The 22,078-nt window shown below is 35.0% G+C and overlaps 1 protein-coding gene across 3 annotated transcripts; it reads left to right on the top strand.

Moving 5' to 3' along the window:
- Nucleotides 1–1,591: 1,591 nt before the first annotated feature.
- Nucleotides 1,592–21,922, top strand: LOC106064925 (transmembrane protein 127-like). Of its 3 annotated transcripts, none has more exons than XM_013223595.2 (5): nt 1,592–1,693; nt 13,946–14,313; nt 14,421–14,571; nt 14,714–14,884; nt 19,871–21,922. In XM_013223595.2, the coding sequence occupies exons 2-5, from the start codon at nt 13,984–13,986 to the stop codon at nt 20,182–20,184; spliced, it is 966 nt and encodes a 321-aa protein (XP_013079049.2). In that variant the 5' UTR covers nt 1,592–1,693; nt 13,946–13,983; the 3' UTR covers nt 20,185–21,922. The 3 variants fall into 3 exon arrangements, with proteins under 3 accessions (XP_013079049.2, XP_055893705.1, XP_055893717.1); XM_056037730.1 differs by having other exon boundaries at nt 1,612–1,693; nt 13,950–14,313; XM_056037742.1 differs by having other exon boundaries at nt 1,664–1,794; nt 13,950–14,313.
- Nucleotides 21,923–22,078: the final 156 nt, after the last annotated feature.

The following is a 22,078-nucleotide window of genomic DNA, read 5'->3' as shown; positions in this document are numbered from 1 at the left end:
GCGATTCGAGAAAGTAATGTCAGTTGTTAAGGAACAATGTCTCTATATACACAGCAAACTTGTGACTGGTACAGACAGATTTCACACTGTCTCATACTAACACACAGTTGTTTCCTTCTGGTCGCTAGATCAAAGGTCAGTAAGTAAAATATTCTGCCTAATACTTCGACACAGGTATGTTCACGTTGTTGTTTTTTTCAGTCACAGGAATTGAAAGTAGTCTCCAAACACACACAGTCAGCTACATCATGGCTGTAACTCTCTATATGACCTTGACCTTAAGGAAATTTAGTCCAAACTATATTAGTAGCTCTGCACATGTGTAGCTTCAAAATACATGCACATTCTAGAAGCAGGTCAGCCTTGAATTTCGCCACCACTGTCAATCAAAAAAACATTCATCACTTTACTGGAGCGTGCACTGCCCTCAGAACCTAATAGTAAAACGTTTCTCTCTGTGGTCTCCAGTAAACGAAGCGGTTCCCATTTCATCCACTTTGCTGTTGATAACGGTATCTTGAGGATGTCATTGCTTACTTCAGTTCTTAGCGTCTGACGTCATGGTCGTATCTTCCTTTCCCACGTCCATAACCAGCTCGAACCAATTCTCTTCGTCGCCATGGACCTCCCCATCTGTCTCGGTTACCATAATATTTGTTGACTGGTGGGCTGCCATAATATTTGTTGACTGGTGGGCTGCCATTGTATCTGTTGACTGGTGGGCTGCCATAGTTGCGTCTGTAACAAGGTCTACGTCCTTGATAGCCTATTGGTATCTTTGAGGCTGGACTTCTCCTTGGTCCTCTGGACACATTTTTAGTTTGCGATCTAAAGTTACACCAAATACTTGGGTAGCTTTTCCATGCTGAGAGCCACTCCGTTGAGGGAGAGCTGGAAAGGTTGCCTGAGAATGCCAGTCCCGAGCGTGAACAGAGAATAGACCGTCTTGGAGGTGTTTATTTCTAGCCTCCATTTTTGTGTGTATGAGCAGAGCGTATGGAGATCTTCTTGTAACACTTTTTGTATAGAGGTTGCGCTCCTTCCGGATTTCCAAAGGACAATATCATCAGCATATAGCAGCTTTTGGCATTTTAGCTGAGCCGGTAGGTCATTTATGAAGGCCGTGAAAAGGGCGCATGACAGGACGGAGCCCTGGGGGAGGCTCGAGGGTCATTTCCCCTGAGACTTCTCCGTACATCCTTGTTCTTATTGTACGCTCTTGTAGGAAGTCTCTAATCCAGTAATATATCCGTTCCCTGCACCCCACGGCTCTTATCTTATGAAGCAAACCAGGCCGCCATACTTTATCATATGCCTGTTTTAAGTCAATGCGTATGTGCTTTCGGTCCTTTGGAATCCATCTGCTACGGCCTACGCTCTGCACAAAGATGTTGACTTGGTCTATAGCGGACATTCCAGTCTCGATTAATGATATAATCTAGTCTAGATCTAGATAATCTAAATCTGTAGTTAGTAGAGTTCTAGATCTAGATAGATTTAACAAGACCGAATTTTGTTTTCTTTTTTTAACTTTTTACAACTGGTAAGTGGCATCTGTTCAGAGCCCTTCGAAGTTCAACAAAATTATCTGGCAAATTACAACAGGAAGTAAACAAATTACTAATGTCTAATAGTAATAGTAGACTCCAGTCTAGGACGTCTACCGTCTAGGTCTAGTCTAGACTTCGATTAAGTAAGTTAGATTACAGTTAGATCTATCTTAGAATAAAGACTATCTAGTTCTGGATTTTATAACTCATTAACTTAACAGTAGATCTAGATCTCTACTCCACTGTAAGTGTAGTACAAGTCAGTAGATCCAATCTATCTAGATCTAGATAATAAATAATAGATTAGATGTAGACTAGAATTAATATAAATTATAAATTTTTAATAATAAATTAAAATAAATATAGTTAGTAGATCTACTAATGATCTAGGTCTAAGTTTAAAGTTAGTCATTTGGGTACTTTGACATATTTTATTATACTGATCCTAGATCTATTCTATACTATAGTAAGTATTCAGTATAATCTAGTAGTATACTGTAACTATAGAGTATAGAGTCTAGTAAAGTCTAGTATATTATTATATTATAGTATAATACTAGTAGTAGTATAGTACTGTATAGAACTTAGATCTAACTAATAGATTAATAGAAGTATAGAAAATGCCCAAAAAAACTGTGATAGAAAAAATGAATTTTTCGTCTCAGTGAAGTTAATCTCTTCATAGTTCATAACCATAATAGATAGAAGTATTAGAAGCTTGAAATTTGGAACACAACTACCCCAATATTAATATATTATATGATATTTATAATTTGAATGTTTCATCTCACATGCAGCTAACATTCATTTACAGCTAATCCAATTTTTTTGTAAATTGACTTCGATCCTTTTTCTAGAATTTAAATCATTTATACTTCATATTATCAACGAGAATTGCTAATGATATTGTTACGTATTTCTGAATCTTCTGGCTAGATGTACTAGTAGGCACACAAATAAAAACACTGTAAAGAACTTGATGACTAAACTTTCAGCTTCATATAACTTTATTGACTATTAACTCTAACAATTTGTTACTGTAACATGTAGTGTAGAAGACTGTACAATATCTGTCAGTTTACAGTTAGCTATACTTCGTTGCAATTCATCTCTTCACTTCGTTGCAATTTATCTCTTCTCAACTTGCATCGAGCAGTATTCCATAGAACAGACCAACGACACACTTCCCAGTGTTGCTCCAGGTCTCCCAAAGCTGAACCAAGTCGTACTCAAGTCTACCGAATCAGAGCCGCACACGTCTTACATCATCTGTATCGACTGTAACGGCTCAAGTCCATTGTAGTTCGCTGTATAGACTTTAACGACAGTAGTCCACTCCAGTTTACTCTACCCTAGTTATCTTGCATTGAGTCGTACACATCTCTCTTCTACTGTCTCGCACAGTAGACAACAGTATCGACGACTCACTCACGACTGACTTTCACATTAACTCTCTGGCTTATATAGAGTCCCTAATCGCTTGTCCAAAGTTGCACAAACACGGCTAGTATCCTCTGGAATAACACGCGAGGAAACGTCACATCCTGTCCTTGTTTATACATGTAGATTCCAGAAAACATCGGCTGCAGTGTCATCTTGCCGGGGTCACAAGTTGTGACCTCTATCTGTCACTGGACATTGCTAGTACCTTCTGGAATAACACGTAAGGACACATCACATCCTGTCTTTGTTGATACATGTACATTCCAGAGAACACCACCTGCTGTGTTATCTCGCTGGGGGTCATACGTTGACCTCTACCTATCACTGTCATTTGTAACAATGTTAATAATTTAAGAGTTATAAATTTCATGGTATTTTAAATCTATTTATTTTTAGAACTGTAGATAGTGTAGACTTGTAGACTGACTCTTAACTCTAGTCTAGTAAATCTAGATTTAGATCTAGACCTAGATTTCAAGATCTAATATAAATCTAAATCTTATAAATCTAGATCAGTGGTTTTCAACCTTTTTTGGTCTACCGCCCCTTTTCGTAATTTTTCCTTGAAAAAATCCGCCAGTGCCCCCCCCCCCCTCCCTGTAATAAAAACTTTTATAAAGAAGTGTGAGAAAGCAAATTTGAACAAAATATAATTTATTTATAAATTTTTATGCTATCAATAACACTCATCCCACATGGGAGACAACTGCATGCCAAAGGCGATCTTCTTTGGCGAGCTTAGAGGAGGACTGCATTACAGGGGTGCCCCACGTCAGAGCGCAAAATTCGAGAAAATATGTAGGTCGCAACTGGGTTTGCGTAGTTATGTGAAACAATGCACTCAGCCTTAATCTTCGGAATCGAAAACATTGCTATTATTATCATTACACAAAAATTATGTCAAATAATTTGCATTGAATACATACAAAAATTAATCTCATTGTCTTGAGGCGTGACTTTCTTTCAAATCTTAATAATAGTTCCTTTTTAAATTACTGAATATTAGGGCCTACGTTTTTTTAGGTTAAATTGTAAATTTATTTGTATTTTTAATATAAACATTATTATTGCTGAATTCAGTACAAAATGGGAACCTTGTCCTTCCGGAGGTCTGACAATATTAGAAATTTCAAGCTTTAAATTAGCCAAAGCAAGGCTAAATCTAGGTTAACCGCGTATGTTGATGGAAAAGCTAACAAGTAATTCCATTTTCGACCACAGCTTTGAAATGTTACTGAAACATTTAAGTGCAGCCATATCTGTGTTAAGCCTCCTATGTTAACATTCTTTTTACTAAAGGCATAATTTTGTAAATCTTTTTTTCCTGCAACTCAATTTGAACATCTGTAACAGATGTTTAATAATTGTCAAGTATATTTAATTTGTTTTATTTATTTACATCCTAGAAGTTAATTGTCATTTCTTTATAGAGCATTGTAAGGTGAATTACATCTATAGATATTGATGTCCTTAAACAGTAATTAATTTGTCAACAAACAAGTTATGTGAGAATGTAAAACCCTTTAACATAGATTTAATATCTTTATAAAAGAGAAAATGATATAATCAATGAAAGTCAATTTCTTTCCTTGCAGTCAGAGCTTGGTTTCATTCATTTAAGTTAGATGCCTACCATGTAAAACAATCTTTTAGCCTGCTTAAGTCATCACCAACCGTTGAATCTTCCTGTTTCTCAAAAAAATATTCCAAAATTGTATTTAATAGCTTAGTAAAACGAGCAATAACAACTCCTTTTCAAAATCCAGTGATCCTCAGTTTACAATAGAGTTTAACATGTTGCTTATCATTTGTTTCACAAAACTGTAGAAAGATGAGTTTATTTTCAGCATGGGTTTGTATTTTATTTACAATTTTTATAATTAGATTTAAATAGAAATGAAATTGCAAGCTAAAATTGCCTGTGTATCATAACATAAGGTGAATAGTGGATAGATCTGTTCTTTATTCTATAATACTTATGAAGCCATTGAAGCATCCAACCACTGATGGTTCCCTATATGTCTTCATAATCTACATAACTAGACAATTTTGACATAATATTTTTCATTAACCAAAAAAAAAACTTTTTGTGTTACAGATAAGTTTTGAACATTTTTAATTTTATTTAGTTTTGCCTTTTAATAATTGTTCATGAATATTCTTAATTATTTTTGGATATTGCTATATGTTCATGTCGTTCAAAGTAGAACATTGGAATACTTTTTTTTTATATTTGGCCCACTGGCACTTTTTTGGGTATCAATGCATTAATACAGTATGATATGAGTATTATAGGTACTGAATATAGTATATATGTAGTCATGCACACATTTTAATAAAGTTAAGTGACAAACATATAATTTTAATATAGTAATTGTTTTTTTAATTGTAAGATGCTCAAGCTGAAAAGCTGCTAGATCTAGTTACTAGTCTCTGGGAAGTGATGTTAGAAGTATTCTAACTCTCTCTATTTGTCTATCGATTATTAGATCACTAGAATCTAGATTATATTTTATAAATGTACTAGATTATTAAATCATCTAATCTAACAGTATTCTGAGTACTGTTCTACAGTTATTAGAGAAAGACACAATGACATGACTATAAATTATCAAATTAAAAAAAAACCACCTCTATATTTTTATCCATCCATAGTTAATTAAAGAGATATGATTTTACAATTTTGTTATAATTATTGAATACCATATCATTTTTATTAAAAAAAAAAAATTTGTTGTACATCAATCTTTAATTATAAATATTTGATAAAATAGTATATATAGATCTATATTGCAAGATATATAAATATTTAATCATCTAAAAACAGATGGGTGATAGCATTGGTGTTTGTCACAACGTGTGTTGTGGTGCCGGGGATTTCACTTGAATTAAAATTGTTGAACAAATGACGATCTAGGATTCACAATAAAAGATTCTTTGTTAAAACACAACTCTGGAACTTTATTTAAATATAGAACGTAAGTACAGCTTATGTACAAGTTACAGATCAACAAGCACAAATAACATTACAAAGGCTTTAAATCAGAGCTCTTAGAAAACACGACTGTCTACTAGGAAATTCTTTTATCGACTCCCCTCTTCCTACTCTCGTCAATTCTCTGGCGCTAAAAATGTCTTTATTTATTTTCAAATCAACCAATAGATTTGCAACATCGTAATTACGTCTCGGGTAAAACCTGAGGCGCTGTCAAGGATCTAGATTTGTGGGGTAATTCCTGAGGCTCAGTCAAGGGTTTATATTTCTATTTACACATAAGCTTTTAAATGTGAAATATACAAATAAATCTATAATGGCATCTGTGACATATTACCCCCCCCCCTTCCATTTAGCATTTGTATGGTAATAGAAATGCGTTAAAATAATACATGTAAAATGTCATCATTTTGAAATATAAAAAATAATTATGACATTATAACTCATGTGGTTAGTACTAATGTGAAAATGTGTACATGGAAAAATATATTGCATATGAAAAATTGACATAGAAAAAATTGATGTATACATGACAATCTTCTGAATAATGATACTAAATGTAATACAAATCTTAATATGTGTGAAGCAATGAAGAATTTCAATTATAAGTCATGTATCTGTACTATTATAATAGGATATATGCAATAATAATATACCTGAAATAAAATGCTCATGATTTAAAAATTAAAATGTCTGATGCATGTCATATGCAAAGATGCTGAAACATAATAAACAAAGTATCTTGAATGAGTGACCTTCCTCAGTGGGTTGCTTGGTGCTGAAAAAAATGTAACATAATCTGATATAGAACTCCTGTGAAAAATGAGTAGACAAATTAATTAATTAATTAAATATAACTGGATAATGTTCTTCCTTGACGAGTATGAATGATAATGGATCAAGTGACACTAAATATGGTATAGTACATATATAAAATGTAAGTGTGAAGTTCAGAACCCTTCTGAGTTGCCATCATGGATGTGTGTACGCGTTTTCTAAACTTGAAGAAAAGGTCTTTCAGTTTATGAAACTGTTGTCTCCATGTCATATTGATCTCACAGATAATGTCTGATTGAACCGCGTTTGAGTTTGGTGAAAATAGGAACTGTCCGAAACCAAAACTCAATTTTCTGGTTGATGAACTTTGACGCTGTAGAACAATGGTAGCAGAATACTTTGCATTAGAATGTTCAATAGAGCAATGACTGAACATGTCTGAGTTCAATTGGTCAATACAGCAATGTTGAAGAAGTTCATTTGTTCCTTTCTGAAGAAAAGTTGCCCTTTGAGTGGACGGAGGATGAAACTTGGTGTTGTTAATGTTGTTGCTCTCTGAGTTGCTTTCAAATTGCAGGACTGAAAATGTTTCAGAAACACTGGTAAAGAAATCTGCATGGTCTGTAAACACTTTAGTGTCCTTCACTTTCTGTAATGCTATGTCATCCATAGTGATGACCTTGGGAATGTCAAATTGATTTGATGTTGATATATCATCCAGAGTGATAACCTTTGGAATGTCAATTTGATTTGATGCTGGTAATGAAACATCTATCTCAGGAATGGGTGTTGATGATGTTTCTTCTTCTTCCTCAGGAATAGTTGCTAAGCTTGTAAAATTATCAACTTCTGCTTTGATGTCTTCATTATCTGTTTCATGGTAATGTTCAAACATATGAACATGAAATACTCTGGTAACCTTGTTGACATTGATTTCATAAAGCAGGTTGGAAATCTTTCTGGTGATGGTAAATGGACCTTGCCACATAGCTTGTTACTCCAATCTGGTAACAGTAAATTGACTTGATCTCCTTGAGCAAAATATCTTGATTTCATGTGTTCATGTAATATTCTTTGACTTCCAATGTTCATGGTTGTAATGGCTTCTTGAGTTGACTCACATTCTTTCAAATGAGGAATACTTGTATGAGTGTTAGAGTCAAGTTGCATAGTTTTTCTTTTGTCTGGTATAGCCAAAGTTGATTGAGTATAAGTTTCTTTAGTTTCTGCTTCTGGTTCTTGAGACTTGTCTTGATTGTAGCAAGAATTTTCAATGAATACCATAGTATTGGTAGATAATGATGCAGATGCAGTCTTGTTCAAGTCTTGATGTATGAAGTCATCATCAGTGGTTAGGGATGGGAAAGTACTTGGTAGGGATGGGCTTGTATTGTCAGGTAGGGATGGACATGTAGTGGGTAGGGATGGACATGTAGTAGGCAGTGATGTCCCTGTAGATTTACTTGAGTCATGATGCATAGATTCATTGTTGTCAATTCTGGCTTTGTAGTCTTCTTTGTTCTTTGTTTTAGTTATGTTGCTTTTCTTTTGAGTTTGTTTCTTCTCACAATAATCATGTTGACAATGTGAACAATTATTAATGTATTTCTTGACATCTTTGGTCAAGCTAGGCCAATAATATTCTTTGGCAATTCTCTTCTTAGTACTTGTTACACTCATATGTATGGTGTCATAAAATTCATGCTTTGCTTTAATTATTTGTTTTCTGTACTTCTTTGGTACATATATTTGCTCAACCACGTTGTACTTGTGGAAAGTAATCTTCTTGAGAAATTCATCTTCGAGATATGCTGTAAGCTTTCTTAATTTCGCTTTCTGGTATATTCTTGTTAATGTTGCATCAGTCTTTTGTTCAGCTTTGAATTCGGTATTTTCCAATTCTAATAATTCTCGTTTTAGTTCTTCTTGCCGTCTTCTGTCGTTTTCTCTGTCGAACTCAGCTAATTTATTATCAAACCATCTTTCTCGTTCATGTGAAGGAATATTGAGTTTTTCTGCTAAAGCTATGGCTTCACCTATTATGTCTGTTGTTAAAGTCATGTTACAATGTTCTTTTGTTTGATATTCTCTTTGTTTTTCTGCTTCTTTATCTTCTTGACGTTCTGCCCACAGGTCTGGCTTAGGAATTTGCTTCTCTTTTGCTAATTCCATCAATTCAAGGAGTCGTTGTGTTCTAGAACCAGAAGCCATATTTAATTTTTTTTATTTTTTTTTGTTAGTTTCTTGTATTGGAGCAAAATGTACAATATCTGGATTTTGGCTTTATCTCAGATATAATAATAATATAGTGACAAAGTTCTTGAAGCCTCAATTTGCTAATAATGCTTGACAGTAAAATTGTATTTCACTGGAGTCGTAAGCTTCGATATATAGATCTATTGAGCCGAGTTTTTTTTTTTTTTTTTACTGGTTTAACAGTTGGTTAAATCTGGTCTTCTGTTTACTTTGTGCCAGACAAATGATTATTTACTGGTCTTCTTTATAATGACTATAATGCCAGTTATTTGCTTTACTGGTCTTTTACATTGCCAGTTATTATGTATTTTGGTCTTATTCCTTTTGCCAATTACATATAATAATAGATTTCGTGAGTTAGACGTAACTCTAACGAAAATCTTTATTAAAGAATTATCGATAACCAACTGACCTGTTAAACACAGAAATTCTGTCCTCCGTTAAATAAGAATGAAGTTCCTTTGAAGAGTTTAGAAATTGGTCCTAGATCTTGAATAAATTTCGTTAGAAGTTGTCCATGAACTTTTATTAGTCGGAGTGCCAGATGTCACAACGTGTGTTGTGGTGCTGGGGATTTCACTTGAATTAAAATAGTTGAACAAATGACGATCTAGGATTCACAATAAAAGATTCTTTGTTAAAACACAACTCTGGAACTTTATTTAAATATAGAACGTAAGTACAGCTTATGTACAAGTTACAGATCAACAAGCACAAATAACATTACAAAGGCTTTAAATCAGAGCTCTTAGAAAACACGACTGTCTACTAGGAAATTCTTTTATCGACTCCCCTCTTCCTACTCTCGTCAATTCTCTGGCGCTAAAAATGTCTTTATTTATTTTCAAATCAACCAATAGATTTGCAACATCGTAATTACGTCTCGGGTAAAACCTGAGGCGCTGTCAAGGATCTAGATTTGTGGGGTAATTCCTGAGGCTCAGTCAAGGGTTTATATTTCTATTTACACATAAGCTTTTAAATGTGAAATATACAAATAAATCTATAATGGCATCTGTGACAGTGTTCCCTAAATCACAAGTAGAGAAGGGAGATATATGGAGCATCAGCATAGGAAAGCTGAAAATTAATTAAATTATAAGTGAGAGAAGTAATTTGTCCTGTCTATATCAAATGTAAAAAAAAAATTTAAATAAATACAAATTTATATACTGGTACCAGTACATTTGACATTTTTTTTTTTTTTTGAATGTTTATAAATGAAAATTTTCAGTAATGTATTCAGGGGAAAAATCTTTTCTATAAAAGATACACTTTTTAGGCTTAAACATACCAACCCTACCCCATTTTGACATAAATAGGTGATACATTACAACATATCTATATTTATTGTCAAATTGTTGGTCTAACCAACAAAAACATAAAAAATTGTGTCATCTTAGTTTGGGTTATAGGATAGTTGTTTACTGTCTACTTAGCTTTGAATAACATTGTTTATTTCTACAAACCTATTTGCAGGAGAAGATGGCTAACTCTCATGTTCGATGTGATTGCAATATTCTGATTGAAACATAGTATTATTCGTACTAGATTTGTTAATTAACTCTGCCTTAGGACAGTCCCAAGCCCGGCTGAGAAAGGAGAAGGGTTGGGCGTAGCGCTAGATACCCTACTCTGTAGAAAAAAAAACTAGCTACAGAAACACCAACAGCAAATCAAAAGAAGTCATGGACCTGGGTGAGGATATGACCTCCAGCTGGAAGGTTTATGACTCATGTCAGTGAAAGCTAGAGTCATCTGGAAGCTGACAGGCCCAAGACCATCATCTCTACTAGGACCACCACCACCATCTGTACATGGAACGTCCAGGCCATGTATGAGTCTGGGAAGACAGCACAAGTAGCAGCTGAGATGAAAAGGTACAACCTAATCATCCTAGAAATCAGTGAGTCAAGATGGACTGGTTCAGGACAGAAAAGACTGATTTCAGGTGAGCTACTTTTATACTCAGGACATGAGCAAGGGAGAACCTAGGGAGTAGCCCTGATGCTGTCTAAGCAGGCTCAGAGAGCACTTATTGTATGGGAAGCATATGGACCACAGATAATAACAGCCACATTCCACACAGTGAAGAAGAGAATTAACTTAGACATTGTCCAATGCTACGCCCCAACAAATGACAGTGAAGAGGAGGAGAAGGACAATTTTTACTATAGGCTGACTACTATCCTACTTGACAGACCTAAAAAGAATATCCTCATCATAATGGGCGATTTCAATGCTAAGGTTCGCAATGACAACAGAGGATATGAGGAGATAGTGGGAAAACATGGATTAGGTGAGATGAATGAAAATGGAGAACGATTTGCAGATATGTGTGCCACAAGCAACTTAGTGATTGGAGGAACTGTCTTCCCACACAAACGAATACACAAAGCAACATGGATATCACCAGACCTATCAACAGAGAACCAAATAGACAGTGTCTGTATTGTGAAGAAGTTCCGTCAATCTCTTCAGGATGTGCGTGTAAGGCGATGAGCAGATGTTGCTTCAGATCATCATCTTCTGTGCGCTCGAGTGAAACTAAAGCTGAAGAAGACTTGGACAAGTGGGCTCAGCCAACACTACAATACTATTGTGCTGAAAGACTGCAAAAAAACAGGAAGTTCAAACAGTTCAAAGTCACCCTATCTAACAAGTTCTAGCTCCTGGAAGAGCTGCTAGAAGAGTCACCTCCACATGGCAAGAAGTACTGGGTCCCAAGTCATACACCCACAAGGAGTGAATTTGAACAGAAACTCTCCATAAGATCAAGGAAAGAAGAGAGAAGAAATCAGGCGTGAACAACAGTAAAACAAGAGCAGCAAATGGAAAAACACAAAAAGAATATGCCGAAATAGATAGGAATGTCAAGCGTAGCACCAGAACAGACAGGCGGAACTACATTGAAGCACTGATAAAAGAAGCAGAAGAAGCAGCCCTCCAGAACAGTACCCAAGACCTGTACCAGTCATCAAAAAGTTATCTGGAAAATTTGCCATGTCAGAGAGACCAGTAAAGGACAAAAATAGCGGCCTGATAACAGATGAAGAATGAGAAAAGAAGAGATGGATTGAGCATTTCCAGGAGCTTCTTAACAGACCTACTCCTGCAAACCCACCAGAGATACTGCCAGCTGCAAGAGACCTACCTATCAAGTGCAGTGCACCCACCAAGGAAGATATTCGCAGCGCAATCAAGCAATTGAAAAAAGGCAAATCAGCAGGACCTGACAGCATCCCAGTTAAGTACTAAAGGCAAACGTTGATACCAGTGTGAAGTTACTCTACCCTCTCTTCTGCAAGATATGGGAAAAAGAAGAAGTGCCACCAGAGTGGAAGGAGGGCTACCTCATCAAACTCCCAAAGAAAGGCGATCTTAGTTCCTGCTCCAACTATCGAGGGATAACACTACTGTCCATTCCAGGCAAAATGTTTAACTGCATTCTGCTAAACTGAATGAGAGATGTTGTAGATCCACATCTTTGTGACCAACAAGCCAGCTTTCAAAAGAAGAGTTCATGCACAGATCAGATAGCGACACTGTGCATAATTTTGGAACAGTCATGGAATGTAACTCCCCTCTCTACGTCAGTTTTATAGAGTATGAGAAGGCTTTAGACAGCATGGACAGACAGACCCTCTGGAGACTTTTGAGACACTATGGAGTGCCTGAAAAAATTACTAATATCATCAGGAAGTCACATGAGGGGATGACTTGCAGAATAGTGCATGCCAGACAGACCCATTTGAAGTCCAAACAGGAGTGAGACAAGGCTGTTTACTCTCTCCCTTCTTGTTTGTTCTAGCTATAGATTGGGTCATGAAGACAGCAACAGACCAGAAGCGAAACAGTATACAGTGGACACTGTGGAAACAGATGACCTTGACTTTGCACATGACCTGGCTCTTCCTTCTCACACATAGCAGCAGATGCAGGAAAAGATAAATGTTGTTGCAGATAATTCAGCTAGAATGGGTCTTTTCATAAACAGAGGGAAGAGTAAGGTGTTCAAGATAAAGGCACCCAACAATACACCCATTACAGTCCAAGGTGAGGCACTGAAAGAGGTGGAAAGCTTCACCTATCTTGGCAGCACCATAGACCACCATGGAGGAACAAATGCTGATGTCAGAACCTTCATTGGTAAAGCTTGAACAGCTTTCCATCAGCTGAATAACACCTGGGGATCTAGGGAAATAAGCACCACCACCAAGATTAGGCTCTTTATGGAGCAGAGACCTGGAGAACCACCATCACCACCATGAAAAAAATCCAGGTATTCATCAATAACTGTCTGAGGAAGATTCTTATGATTTGCTGGCCAGACAAAATCTCGAATAAGGAACTGTGGCAAAGAACAAAGCAGCAGCCCATTGAAGTAAATATCCTTCAGAGATGCTGGAGATGGATAGCTTACACACCTTTTGCAAGCCTGCATCCAACATAACAAGGCAAGCTCTAACCTGGAACCCCATAGGACAGCCCAGGAATACATAGTACTGTGTTTTGGGAGCAGATGGGCAAGACGTGGGGACAGTTGGAGAGACTCGCCCAGAACCAAGATGCCTGGAGGAAGCTGGTTGGTGGCCTATGCCCCAGAAGGGACTACGGGCAGAGATGAGATTTGTTAATTAATTTTTTTATGGATTGTTTATAACTGTGCTTGCTTTATTCATTTCTACTTTTGTGTTTATAAGACAAAGAGGACAAAGAATTAGTTAAAATCTGTTATCACAATTGTGAATATGTATAATGAAGTACAAACGACACAATATTTATAAATCAAATATAGGTATCTAATGCTATTTTTATTTATTTAATTATATTTGTATTTTTAGAGGGCTTATTGATAATTTTAAAATGTATAGTCCAATAGTAAACAAGACCAATATTTATTGGTTAAAATTTTTTTTTCCAGACAGTTTTGTAAGGAGTCATCATTTATTTTAAAAACAAATGACTGGACCATTGTTAAACAGTGACTTGTTATTTAGTCAGCAATTATCACAGCCATTGACTGACCCTGGCTCTTCACACACGGAAAGACCATCAGGTACTCCTAGAGCCTCTGCAAATAGATCCAGAAGCTCCAGGAGGAGTCATCGTAGTAGATCTTCCAGCAGTCGAAACCGAAACAGACATAGGCATTATAACAGGCACCATGATCGATATGGAACACGAGTGCATTTCAAACAGAAAGAAAGAAACTTTCTATCAGCTTCCTGTAGTATGATTGCGATTGTTTTGTTATGTACATCTCTTGAACCAGACTGGATATTTTTAACTGTAAGTCTTTTGTTTCATTAATTTAGTTATTATGTTATGAAACTATTTAAATTAATACCAATCATTGTTTAGGGATATATTATATAATACATAATTTTTTTTTTTAGGGAGGGGGTTGTCATTTGTTGTCTGCGCCTGTAGGAAGCATGAAACAGCTCAGCACAAGTCAGTTTTTCTACAATGGACATTTTTATAAGAATTATCCTAATACTGACATTTCTGATGTGGTTTACAAGTTTGGTCCCTTTTCCAATGATAGTAAGTCTTTGTTTCATCTGCCATCAACAAAAAAATATGGCCTTATAATTAATTTTAAAAAAGTTTTAATTAAATCATTAATTATGCAATTCAAAAAGATATGGTACTAGACATAAATACCTTTTTATTCTCTTTGTTTCAGTTATGGTCAACTGTGTTACATACCCAACAGTCCTTTTATTTAAAACCACCATCGCTTTTGTTTTCGTTGCTGTGTTATGTAGTTTAACTGGTTTCCTGTTGGATTTGATTGGACCTAACTATCAACTTCTAAAGCTTTTAAGAAGAAATGCAATTTTTAATATTTTAACAGGTAAAATTTTTTTTTTATAGTGAGTTTTATTTTAAAGGTATTAAAAGTGCAAGATTTTGTTTCTATACTAGGGAATTGGAAAGATCCTGAACAAAGTTTTGTTTCCAGCAGAAATTTTTTTAAAAGACATTAGTTAATATGTGTCCTTGAAACACAATGCAGTTGATGCAGGACATCCTTGTAGTTGCTTTATTTGTGCACTAGTAGTACTTCTAATTTACTAAATGCCGGTGGACTGTTATTTTGTTGCATACCTATTTCGTGGAAAAAATGAGTTAAAATATATAAAATTATCAACCAAATATAATTAAACAGAAAGTGTACTGGCTGAGTGGTAAAGCGTTTGGCTTATCAACTGGATGGTCCCTTGTTCAAATCCTGGTGAAGAAAAGGATTTTGAATTCCGGGATCCTTAGGACACCTCTCTTCTTTCTTCGTTCTCATTTTACATATCGGAGGGTTCAGCTCTAATGGGTATCTAACATTAGTTGTGGGAAAGTAAAGGCATTTAGTGTTTATTGTTGGCCACGATACCAGCCCTGAAAGAAAATGACCCCTACACCTTTTACGTGCCTTGTTCATGTTTATTGCAAATTTTCATGTAAAACCACACCAATGCAATCTAAATATATGGGCGCAGCGATTATCTCTCTCTCATTTCCTTGTCCGGATTGTCCCTCATGGAAAATGTGACATTCGTAAAGAATGTGGTTTACTGTTTCATCGTCCTCAACACAATGGCGGCACAGTATGTCGTAGCTCACCTTAAACCGTCCAAAGTATGTGCCTGTTGGACAGTGTCCAACTCAGAACTGGGCTAGGGCGGCCTGTTCTGCACGGCTGAGCTCCCACCATGCGTCCTTTCAGTCTGGTCTACTCAACTGGGTTAAGAAGATAGTACTCACAAGTGATTTGATTGAATTGATATCATGATCTCTTTCATAGTGCCTTCCCCTTAGTTAAATAGAGACTTTGAACAATCTGTTTAACTTGAGAATAATTACTACTGTACTTTGGGTTTTTATTAATCCTTTTTTTTTTTATTAATTAATTTTAATTTAATTAATTTTAGTTAGATACCTATGAATGGCACAAGGCAATACCATGAAAGAGCTAAAGAGTTACTGTAGGCCTACACTAAGATCATAGATGTCACTGGCTATCTAATCATAAAGTTGTATGCCTTTTATATGGTTCCAACTTTTCTGATCACAATTAATCATTCATAAAATGGCAGTTCTGGCAATCTGTTTTTCTTGTGCCTATCTTTAATTGAAAATTTTAAAATATATACAATGAATCATTTAAAATCATATAACTTGAGCGGCATTGTTTTATTATTGTTTCCTTTTATACCCATCATCTTGAAGGGCAGCGGTTCTCAACCTTTTTAGTGCTGCGACCCCTAATACGATTACCCACTAGAAAGCAACCCCCAAAAATAATTTTCTTTTTTTTGTTCATAGGCTTAGGTAAATGTATATTTGCTAATGTATTAAAATCGTAATCGTAATGTCTATATCTGATCTATGACGTATGTATTTTCATTAATTAAACTCAAACACAGAAAAAAGCTTTATGTAATTGCAAATAGTGTAAAATAAATGTCAGGGGCGTAGCTAGGAATTTGCCACCTTTTTGGGGTCCCCTGCATTTTGCATAATCTTTAATATTTTAAAAAATCATTTGGGGGCCCCCTTCAAGTGGGGGCCCGGGGGAATTTTCAAACTCTCCCCCCCACCCTCCTTATGCCACTGATAAATGTGTTTAATAATAACACTGCTAACAAAAGTTTATCTTTATTAGTTGCATTTATTAACTTTTCTATTGCAAGCAACGTATTCACCATTTTCATGAGTATACTAGTGTGACAATTGGAAAAATATGGTGAAACATGGAGGATGATATTAAATAAGGTCAATTACATTGCTACACATTTGTAAATACGCCAACATTAGTGCAAAGGTTGGATCCTTGTGGAAGTCTTTGTAAGAGCACAATGAATTTCATCTATAGTATCAAGTGTACTTCTCTATTTAGACTTGATAAATAACAGGCTGGAAAACCTTGTTTCACAAAGATAAAAGCCTACTTTTAGAAATGGATAAAGAAGGCGCAGCACTTTCTCAAAATGGGATATGGCTGCAAACACGAGATCCAGAAATGTGTAACTGACGTTGAAAACCAATCATTTTTAGCTGCATCGCTTTTGATGAGCTCAATAAACTCTTTCGACAACCCTGGTCACATCAGTGTGAAATAGCAGAGCACGTTGAATGCATCAAACTCATTACAAAGAAGTAACTATCATTGATAAAACATGTCTACCTTCAAAGAATGATGTTACACTCACTAACTCAAAGAGCCATCTGATCTGTATCGACTAACAAAATATCCATCTTCCTAAATATGTCACCCTCATTTTTTATTTTATTAAATGTACCGTAGACGGACTTTTCATAATTTGTAAAATGAAAATCAATCTGAGTGCTGTCCCTTTGTTTTGTTACCAGAAATGAAAATGTATACCAACTATGGTACAAATATGCTTGTTAGAAATGAAAAAAAAAAAAAAAAAAAATTCTGATGATAAATATTCCAAAAACCCAAATTTCCGATGGTCTTAGGTGACCCCTGACAAATGGTCATTCGACCCCCCAAAGGGGTCGTGGCCCACAGGTTGAAAACTCCTGTTGTAGGGCAACAAATTCATTCTTACAGTGACTGTTAGGCTCTGTGATACGATAGATCAGTGATTCCCAAAGTGGTCTATATAGTCCCCCAGGGGTCTACGAAAGCTTTCCCATGTTTCGGTATAATTGCAAGGCAGCAGAGTTTTGAATTCAGTTTTCCTTCTGCTAGGTGGGTAGCAAGCCAAGGCTAACGAGCCTTTCCTGCTCGAAGCTTACTGGTTTAGGCGCCAGTTACTCGCCTTCGCCCCTTCTCCCTTATGAAAACAATTTCGCGAACACATGAATGACCAAGAAATACACGAGTAACTGCTCTTTGTTAGAACTTTTAAAATGATACTTAAGGCAAATTGATTTATTAATATTTATTGTTTGAAGGACTACTTCATAGAATATATGAAACATAATATCGATAGAAACAGATGATACAGCTGGGAAAAAAAACCATTTCCAGTGTGTTTGATGATTTCAGCAATACATATTAATTATTTTAATTGGTTTAAATTTTATCAATAAGAAATAGTTATTACTTAATACTTAATATGTAGCTTTAAATTATATTTTCATTCTTCAACTCACTAAAGCTAGAAAATACTATAAAAAGTTTTACAAAAATGCAATACAAGCTAAGTAGGGGGTCTACCGAAAACCAGAAAACAGGGCAAGGGGTCTATGACACAAAAAAGTTTGGGAACCACTGCGATAGATAGTTGAAAGTACACAAACTTGAAATAAGAACATTTAAGGTCATAACAACTTTAATCAGCCATCTTGGCTACCAGAGTAGTCTTTCCTATGCATAGGCACAACTCTTCCTACTATTTACAGTATCCCTAAAAGGGGGGTAATATACAATACTAGTCGATCGGCAGCATAGCATTCGCCGCTATTTTGAGGGGCGGCCTTTGGCCACTGCAACCTATGTGACCGCAGTGGGGCCTGCACTTTCATAGAACCCGTGCTAATTCAAGGTGTATAAATTATTAAATTAAACCATTTTATAACTTAAAACAGATTTCTCGTTCCCTCCTGTCAATTTACCAGGAGATCCTGGAAATCTCCCGAAATTGCAAAATATATGAAAAAGTCCTTAAAATATACGGAAATATATAGACAAAAACTGTCATTCAATTTGGAAAAAGCCAATCCTACGTGGGATAAATAAAAACAGCATTATGCATTAGCCGTAATTGTGGAATCTGGTGAAAGAAGCTTCTTGGGCCTCAAACTAATGAAGAATTACTTGAGGTCAACAATTCTCAAGTATAGATTAAAACATTTGGTAATTCTTGCTATTGAGAGTGATCTATGTAGGAAACAGAATTATTATGATATACTGTATGACTTTGCTACACGCAAGGCTCTTTAAGTAATTCAGTACATAGTAAAGAATGAATAAAATGCATAGACGAATTTTTTTTTATACAAACTCTTAAATTTCACTTATTTCCCTAACCAAACTTGGCCCCGCGAAATCTGTTATGCATAGGGCCCCACAATTGTTAAGTCCGGCCCTGATATTTAGTGATGGGTAAGTATACATAGTAGATTACTTGTTCTCTTTTCATGACTTCTTGGTCACAGTGGCGAAGTCCGGCGCTGCTATTTAGTGTTTGTAAAATGTTTTAAATGTTTCAGATGTTCCTTCAGAGTTGAAGGACAAAGGGGGATGGAAGCTATTTAGTGTTTGTAAAATGTTTTAAATGTTTCAGATGTTCCTTTAGAGTTGAAGGACAAAGGAATATGGAAGCGGGCAGGGTTTGATAAATCCAAACGACAGTCCAGCGCGCAAACCATACGACCAGGCAGCCATCCGTAGTGACAGATGAATACTTCTTTTCTCTCCCCCCCCCCTTCCCCTGTCTTGTTTTTTTGTGGGGTGAAAATCCGCAGAAATAAGAGAGTGATCTTTCCTTTACTTCTTCTTCTCTTCCAAACTCTTGAGCGACGATGAGAATTATATAAATAAATTATGTGAGTTACTGAAAGGGGCATAACATTCCATCAACAGCTTAGTTATATACAGAATAAAAGCATGAGGAGAACCAACATGAGGAGAAAAAAAAGTAACGTTATCAGCTACGCCCCTCCCTGTCCCAAAAAGTAAATAGAATGTGTGTCTACTGTCTGACTGATTCTAACAAACTGGTCAGTGTAAGGCTAGCCTAGCAATTTAAATTGACTGTATTATTGTTTTTATAAACATAGTTCTACCAGGTTGTATTCTACAGAGAAAAAAAATTAATATAATTACACGTAAACATGATGTACTAATAGCTGTCTATTCTTTCAATAGTTATTTTGTGTGTCACAATCAACCTGTTCATTTACTGGATAACTACAGCAATTGAAAAACTCCAAACTATGTCCCGGCTCCATGAAGGCAGTAAGATTCAGGTGACCTTTGATGTCAGCTTTTATCTTGTCACAGCAGCTGGAGGGATGTCTGTTCTGGCCACTGCTTTCAACTGTCTGCATAGACAGACTGAAAATGAGACCTCTGAATCTTCTCGTGGTTCAGATTATTTATATTTTGATGATACACAAGTATTGTTACCACCAGTAACTCCTACTGCAGATTTAGCCCCACCCCCAGCATACACACCTTAATTTATTGACTTAAAAATTTCAATTTTCAATGAATGATTAAATAAAAAAAAATTAACTTCACAAATCTCAAAAATATTTGTACATAAATTTTTATATCTGTAAAAACTATTTATTTTTTGCATTTGTAATATTTCACCCATCTGGCAAAGTAAATTTGTGTTACTTACACTTACATAAGGCCAGAAATTTGGCATTGGGAGTAAAAATTAAATTACAATTGTTAAACTTTATCCTCTTATATTTATCTATTATAAAATATAGACCTGAAGCTTTTGATCTTTGCTTGCAAGAGTGCACTTTAAATCTAAGAAAATATAACAAATAATGAGGAAACTGTTTGGCTTATCCAAACTTTTAATATAAGAAAATTTCATTATGATTTATTAAGACTTATTTTGCCAGAACAGGTCACATATTAGCATTAGCAAGTTTTGTATTATATTTGTCAAAGATATGCATACCAGAGCTTGAAAGAATTAGAATCTCTTGTTGGATAATAGCTTCTACTTTTATTTTAATGAGTTTTGTTTATACACACTAAAACCCTTAGCCTATAGCCTAATTTATTTTAATAACATATTTTTCTAGTTTATTCCCAAAAATGATAGCCTCAATTAGAAAGTGATTTTATGCTATTTAGCTGAACTTGTAGGAGAAATTTCCATTGTTAGTTCTGGGTCTATTATATTTATGGTGACATGTAAAATGTTTTGTTTATGTAATTTTGTGTAATATATTTTTTACTGGTACAATTTGCTTGTACATATTGCAAACAAAATTTTTTTTTTTGCCAAAATAAAATAAATGCAAGTGCCATATATTACTATAATAGGTTAAAGTTTGATTCTGTACGGTACTAATTTTAATGAAAGTTACTCAGCATATGAAAATCTCTTTTCTAACTGACCATGTTATTTATTGATAAGATACTTTTTAAGAATTATACCCATTTGGTGATTTTTTAATACTCGAATAGACCTCTTTAACTGTAGTGTATAACTTAATTTGTTGTGTGCATAAGTAATTACCAAAAGATAAAAAAATTCAAATGGGATATGATGAAATTAACATGAAACTCCAATTTGAAAATTGTACAAGTGGGAAATGTTTGTCAAAGTCAAAATGATAATGATTTGCTCAGCATTGTTAAATCCTAAATGGCACAGTGCCGAGATTGGAATGCAGATAAAAACATCTAGTGTATAATTCAAAATTTAACGAGATGTTGCTTAGGAGACCTAAATGCATGTTAAAGAATAAGTATACCGGTACTAAACATACTAGATAAAAAATAATAAATATGTTCTGTTATGAAATCTCTGAATTATTACAGATCATTATTTCAACCATCAGTAAAAACAACAAAATTGATTTTTATTTATGCACTGGTTTTTAACCTTAGTAGAAAAAAAATTATAACATAAGGTATCTGATGAGTGTAAATTGAGTTGTTTTTTTTAAGTACTGCAGTTATTTCAGTGCAATTTACCTAGATGCCTCAAACTGCTATTGTGATGTATGTCTCTATACTCTATAGTGTTATTGACTTTTTAATGTACACATATATTATGGTACCAAAGATTGTTTTCTAAACACAGGTGTACTTCATGACACTGTAATCAAATGTTAAAATGTTATACATGCCCAACAATAGTTCTATGTGCCTGCCCAAGACACCTTAAGTTTTGTTTTAAATTAACCTTTAAAAAAAAAGGCAATACACTTATGTTTTCCATGATTCTTAGCGTATGAAACATTTTTCTTTTTTATTTCTCAATAACAATAATGTTGTACACAACACAACATATACATGCTTGCATTAAAAAAAATGCTAATTAGGTTTACACAACTTATCTTATTGAAAACTAATGATTGATTTTTTTTTAAAGAGTGA

The sequence above is a fragment of the Biomphalaria glabrata genome, chromosome 1 (genome assembly GCF_947242115.1).
Source record: "Biomphalaria glabrata chromosome 1, xgBioGlab47.1, whole genome shotgun sequence".
NCBI lineage: Eukaryota > Metazoa > Mollusca > Gastropoda > Planorbidae > Biomphalaria > Biomphalaria glabrata.
This window is presented reverse-complemented; position numbering and strand designations above follow the sequence as displayed.